Source organism: Otolemur garnettii, unplaced genomic scaffold (assembly GCF_000181295.1).
Source record: "Otolemur garnettii isolate 467f Iridium unplaced genomic scaffold, OtoGar3 scaffold01088, whole genome shotgun sequence".
Lineage (NCBI taxonomy): Eukaryota > Metazoa > Chordata > Mammalia > Primates > Galagidae > Otolemur > Otolemur garnettii.
Genome location: NW_003853483.1, coordinates 1 through 6,705, shown reverse-complemented (window position 1 = coordinate 6,705; position 6,705 = coordinate 1). Strand labels below are relative to the sequence as shown.

Below are 6,705 nucleotides of genomic sequence, written 5' to 3'. Positions count from 1 at the left end.
GGGATTCGAACCTGCCACCTTAGGTGTATGTGGCTGGCGCCTTAGCCGCTTCAGCCACAGGCGCCGAGCCATGACTTTAATTTTCTTTGAAGAAGTAAAACAATGAGAGACACATAGCACTAATAATTCTAATAGTAGAAATATAATGCACATAAGGATTATAAAAAGAGAACTTGTATGCTGGAACAACAAAAATCCCTATTCCATTAAAGAGCCAACTTAAACAATCATGAAGAAAATTAAATTCACATTCATCTTTAGAACCTTTTAACCACATAAGTGGCTTCTCTCCTGATTTTTCTTAGATTAGTTTCTGTGTCACAGAAAGTATTCATGTACAGGCGGTTCTGAGTTACAAACAAGATAGGTTCAAGATAGGTTTTTTCTTAAATGTGTTTGTAAGTTGGAACAAGTACATTTTTAGCTATTACCTGTAATAGCCTTCATTTGTGAGTTGTATGTCTATTTTTATAACGTTTTTCACCAAAACCCACACTTTTTTCTTCATACATTCTGTTTATAGAATGGTTTCTCGGTTTAGTTACCATATGTTAGTCAGAATCCTAAGTCTGAGTAACCTTAATTCATGGTGAAAAATCTAAGAACTAAAAAACTTTAACCATCTGTTATACACTAAGAATTTATGAGTACATGTTTGTAATTTTTAGAAACATAGACACTCTAATGGAACACATTTTCAGTGTGCAATAAGACATTTATTAATAAATCTAAATTTTTTTCTTAGAAATAAGATGCCAGAAGTATATAAGATTAAAATCATCTTAGGCTCAGTGCCTGTAGCTCAGAGGATAGGACTCCAGCCACACACACCGGGACTGGCAGGTTCAAACCTGGCCGGGCCTGTTAAACAGCATTGACAACAATAACAAAAAAAAAAAGCTGGTTGTTGTGGCTGGTGCCTGTAGTCCCAGCTGCTTGGGAGGCCAAGGTGAGAGAGTCACGAAGCACAAGAGTTGGAGGTTACTGTGAGCTGTGACGCCATAGCCCTCTACCAAGGGCGACATAGTCAGACCCTGTCTCTAAATAAATAAACAAACAAACTAACTTATTCTTAGTAATTAATGTCTTTGCATTAGATGTTATTCAGAAATTATCCCAGCCCAGCATGGTGGCTAACACCTGTAATCCTAGCACTCTGGGAGGCCGAGGTGGGTGGATAGCTTGAGCTCCAATTCAAGACCAGCCTGAGCAAAAAGTGAGACCTTGTCTCTACTAAAAAAATAGAAGAAACTGAGGCAAGAGGATCACTTGAGTCTAAGAGTTGGAGGTTGCTGTGAGCTGTGACGTCACAGCACTGTACCGAGGGTAATAAAGTGAGACTGTCACTATTAAAAAAAAAAAAAGACAAGAGAAGTGTATTTTCTGTTTGAATATAGCAAATTCAAATTTCCTTTCAAAATAGCCAAAACAGAACTCCCCAATTATCAGATGAATTCAGGATTTGTTATACATATGAGAAGTGCTGCTTGAAGAGTAATTATGGTGACTTTTTTTCCTATTTCCCAATCTCTTAGTACATTGCCTATGTACATACATCACATTCTGGTTTAATTATGTGATAAAACAGTCTTCTTTCTTACAATGTGGATAGTTTACAGTTTTTAGGGGGCTGGAGGTAATTTTCTCGTTTTTGTTTCTGAAGTACTGTCCAGAGTTTCCAGAGTTTGTATATGATATAAACATATGAGCTTCCTGCTAGGCTTCACTCTAGAGCCATGATAGGTAAACTTCTGTGGCATACTTAAATTATGTTGATCAGAAAAAAGGGTAAAAAAAAAGAATATACTTACTGTGCTTTTGGAAATTAATTAATGATCTTTATTTATTTTTAATTTTATTTTTTGAGACAGTCTCTCTTTGTCACCCTTGGTAGAGTGCTGTGGTGGCATAGCTCACAGCAACCTCAAACTCTTGGCTCAAGTGATTCTCTTGCCTTCGCCTCCCAAGTAGCTGGGATTATAGGTGCTGGCCAGAATGCCTGGCTATTTTTAGAGATGGGGTCTTGCTCTGGCTTAGGCTAGGTCTTGAACTCGTGAGCTCAGGCAGTCCACCCACCTTGGCCTCCCAGAATTGTAGGATTACAGGTATGAGCCACAGTGTCCAGTCCTAATTAATGATCTTTAAAAATTTTCAAGCCACTGTGATGCCACAGCACTCTACCTAGGGCAACAAAGTGAGACTCTGTCTCAAAAAACAAAAAAATAAAAATAATTTCACATCATACCAGTTGAAGATTAACTACTTTAGAGGGATCTTTTCCTCTGGGGCTTCCATTCACAGCCCACAGTTGTGTAGCAAAGCGCACACTACCTCAAATTCTGTAGGCAGAATTGTCTCTCTGCCTATTTGAGATCCACAGTCTCTTTTAAAACATTTAGAGCAGATTTCTGTAAAAAGTAACTTCACAGGACAGCAGTCAGTCAAGTCATTTCAGCTTTTTCTGTCAGTGCTCCTGGCATCTTCAGAATTTGAGGTGGAAGCTGGGCATGGTGGCTCATGCTTGTAACACTAGCCCTTGGAGAGGCTGAGGCAGGCAGATCGCTTGAGCTCAGGAGTTCAAGACCACACATTGAGGCAATGAAAACTGAGACAAGAGGATCTCTTGAGCCCAAGAATTTGAGGCTGCTGTGAGCTGTGACACCACAGCACACTACTCCAGGGCAATAAAGTGAGACTCTGTCTAAAAAAAAATACACCAACAAACAAAAAAAATCCCCCAAGATCTCCAGTTTATTGTTGTACACAATAAAATTTGACATCATGCTTCTAAGTCATCATGATTTTTCCATCTAAGGAATATACACAACTGATTCTGTGTGATGTACATATAGCACTCACAAATGGATATTTCTGTGTTGATGACTTTAGTATTATATGTATTTTGTATTCTATATAAGCATGGTATCTGTATTAATTTTGTGGATCATATATTCTTTCCACAGAAGTGGAGACTATCAAGGAATATCTGTGTGTTAGAATGTATCTACTTATGTAATTCAGGTCACTCCTGTCTCAGTGCAAGGATTCTTAAACCTCTCATATTATTCTAGATCAAATTAAGTGCTCTGCCCTTGGTTACAAGACCAACACTTATTTATTTTTTCAGGGACAGTTCACATTTAGTGATGTGGCTGTATGATTCTCTCTAGAGGAGTGAGAATACCTAGACTCTAAGAACTCTGCCCAAGGCCATGTGATCAATGTGTTATTTATGTATTTATTTTTATTTCAGGGACTGTTGACATTCAGGGATGTGGCCATAGAATTCTCTCCAGAGGAGTGGGAATACCTGGACCCTGCTCAGCAGAATTTGTACAGGGATGTGATGTTAGAGAACTACAGAAACCTGGTCTCTCTGGGTGAGAACTATTTACCTCTGGAATATTTAATATGTCCAAAGTATTTTATAGTGTTTCCTTTATAGACTGTCTCATGGGAGCTTGTGCTTTGTAAGAGTTTTATATTCCTGCTTTCAAAAAAAATTGGGGGTTTGTTGATGTACAAAAGAAATCTTCTATTTGACTTTGAGATTTACCTTCTTTTTGGTGGTGTTTTGCAAGTTTTACTCTAGTTTAGTGGTGATTCTAAAAATTCAGTGACATAAAATATTATTGTCTACACCTTAAAGTCTGATGCCTTCTTCTTATGTTTAGAATATTTAAGAGGCATTTTAATTTTATGGATACTGTGCTTCATTTTTATTAAGGAGGCATTTAGGCATATTTGGGAGGCATTTTAATTTTAATACTGAGGCTTCAAGCACAGTATCTATAAAATTAAAATGCCTCCTAAATATTCTACTGGGGCTGTCAAGAAATAGTATTTTGGAAAATAGTTTTCTAGAATCTTTTATAATACACCCTTTTCTCTTCTGAGTACAATACTAAGTTAGAAATTGAAGAACCCCAAGCAATGTTCACATGTCTTTTTCTAATAAAGTAGAACTTGCCATCTCTAAGCTGGACCTGGTAACCTTTTTGAAACAAATTGAAGAGCCCTGGAATGTGAAGAGAGAGGAGACAGTAGCCAAACACCCAGGTAGGTGGGAGTGAATGGAGCAGATAATGCAGGTGAGATATCTAAAGATCAAGGAGAAAGCCAGACCTTAAAATGTGGGTTGAGAAGCTCTTGTAATATGAAGCTGTATTTTGCAAAGTCAAGGTTTATTTGTGTTGCTGTCATAGAAGGACATCTTTCTTATGCTCTTAAATTATCTGAGGACTGATTCTTCTTAAGATGTGAAAAAAATTATGCAAGGATTCCCTTTATGCTTTAGTGATCTTTGATCAAATTCACAGTGAGAGCTAAAGTCCTGCCCTTGGCCTTGAGGGCCTGTGTGATCTGACTACTCTTCCTTTCCTTTGGGGGTAGGGAGAAATTCTGGGTGTATTTCTGACTACCTCTATGTTCCACCACTTACTAAGTTTTGTTTTTGTCTTATGCCAGAAGTGTGTGGATATAGGAGTGAACATAATGATGTTTGGTTCAGAAATTTCAAAAATACTGTAGACAGATAGATGTCAAATATTTTTTGTTTTGTTAATTTCCAATCTTATGGATGTTTCAAAGGCAATTCTTTTTACAGAAATTGAGACTTTGTACTTTTATGGAGTATAAATTCTCACTTTTTTTTCCCCCTTTGAGACAAAGTCTCACACTATTGCCCTGGGTAGAGTGACACAGCAACCTCCAACTCTTGGGCTCAGGGGATCCTTATGTCTCAGCCTCCTGAATAGCTGGGACTACAGGCAGGAGCTACCATGCCTGGCTGAAATCTTTTTTTAATTAAAGGTTAAATTACATATGACTTATTAGATATATGTATTTAATTTTAAAATATTTAATATAATGATCTAATTATGTATTTTACTTCAAATTAGGCCATCTTTTCCCCTAGCTTTGAACTAAGATCAGAAATTTAGAATGTAAAAAATATTGCACCCTCAACATTAACCTGAAATTAAAAACAAAAAAAAAAATTTAGATTGTACCTAATAGTTTGTACATGTGTAAAATAGTTCAATGTGCTACTTTCCATACAGAGTTTTTATTTTTATTTTTTTTTTGAGACAGAGTATGGCTGTGTTGCCCTCAGTAGAGTGCTCTGGAGTCATAGCTCACAGCAACCTCAAACTCCTGGGCTTAATCAATCCTCTTGCCTCCCCAGTAGCTGGGACTATAGGCACTTACCACAGTGCCCTGCTATTTTCAGAGACAGGGTTCTCTCTCTTGCTCAGGCTGGTCTCTACCTGCCTTGGCCTCCTAGAGTGCTAGGATTATAGGAGTGAGCCACTGCGCCTGACTTTTTTTTTGTTTTTGTTGGTTATATTATTTTGGTGTGATAGACAAAATTATTGCCAAGCCAAATGTCAAAGGGATTGTTCCCTAAGCTTTCAGTTTGAAATTTCTGATATTACATTTACTGTTAATCCTTTTTTGTTTTGTTTTGTTTTTGGCCGGGGCTAGGTTTGAACCCGCCACCTCTGGCATATGGGGCCAGCACCTACCGTTTTGAGCTATAGGCGTCGCTCTTGTTTTGTTTTGTTTTTGAGACAGAGTCTCAACTCATTTGCCCTGGGTACAGTGCTGTGTTGTCATAGCTCACATCACTTTAACTCCTTCATTTCAATTTTAAATACCTTTTGTTTCTTTCTCTTAATTGTTCTGTCTTGATTTTATGGTATTTGCTGAATAGAAGTGGTAAGATGGAGGGAGCATCTTTGTTTTGTTGCTGATGCTGGAGAAAAAAGCCTTTATCATTTTACCATTGAATATAATGATAACTGAGGACTTTTTATACATGATTATCATTATCTTTGTACATATATTGCTTCAAGTTTTTATTATCAAAGTGTATTAAATGTTAGGCGGTGCCTGTGGCTCAGTGAGTAGGGTGCCGGCCCCATATAGGGGCACCCCGTATGGCAGGTTCGAACCCAGCCCTGGCAAAATTGCAACAAAAAATATAGCTGGGCGTTCTGGTGGGCATCTATAGTCCCAGTTGCTTAGAAGGCTGAGGCAAGAGAATCGCCCAGGCCCAAGAGTTGGAGGTTGCTGTGAGCTGTGATGCCACTGCACTTTACTGAGGGTGACAAAGTGAGACAGAAAAAAAAAGTGTATTAAATGTCATCATATGCTTCAAACATATCTTTTAAAATGATCATGTGATGGATATCTTTTATACGGTTACTGTAGTTATTGTGTTATTGATTTGTACAGTTGCAACATCCCTGAGTCCCAAGTAGAATTCCTCCTTGTTCATGGTGTATAATCCTTATGTGTTTATGAATTTGGTTTCTACTATTTTGTTGAGAATTTCTGCATGAATCTTTGTCAGACTAATGGTTTTGGTTTTCTTTCTTTCTTTCTTCCTTCCTTCCTTTTGAGATAGAGTCTTATTTCGTCACCCTCTGTAGAGTACCATAACGTCATTGCTCACAGCAACCTCAAACTCTTGGGGGATTGGGCAATTCCCTTGCTTCAATTTTTTATTTTTAGTAGAGACAGGGTCTCACTCTTGCTCAGGCTAGTCTTAAACTCAAAGCTCAAGTGATCCACCCACCTTGGCCTCTCAGAGTACTAGGATTGCAGGGATGAGCCACCATGCCTGGCCTTGGTTTTCTTTCTGGTAGTGGTCTTATTTGTCTTCAGTATGAGGATAATGATGGCCTTGTAACATGAGTT

At 38.0% G+C, this 6,705-nt stretch overlaps 1 protein-coding gene across 1 annotated transcript; it reads left to right on the top strand.

The window, feature by feature from the left end:
- Window positions 1-3,253: 3,253 nt before the first annotated feature.
- On the top strand, window positions 3,254-4,251 carry LOC100945450 (putative protein ZNF720; the record flags this gene model as incomplete). The annotated part of the gene is made up of 2 exons (XM_012814049.2): window positions 3,254-3,380; window positions 3,964-4,251. Coding segments are annotated over 2 exons (237 nt in total), but the record flags the coding sequence as incomplete, so codon positions are not given.
- Between the last annotated feature and the right edge of the window lie 2,454 nt (window positions 4,252-6,705).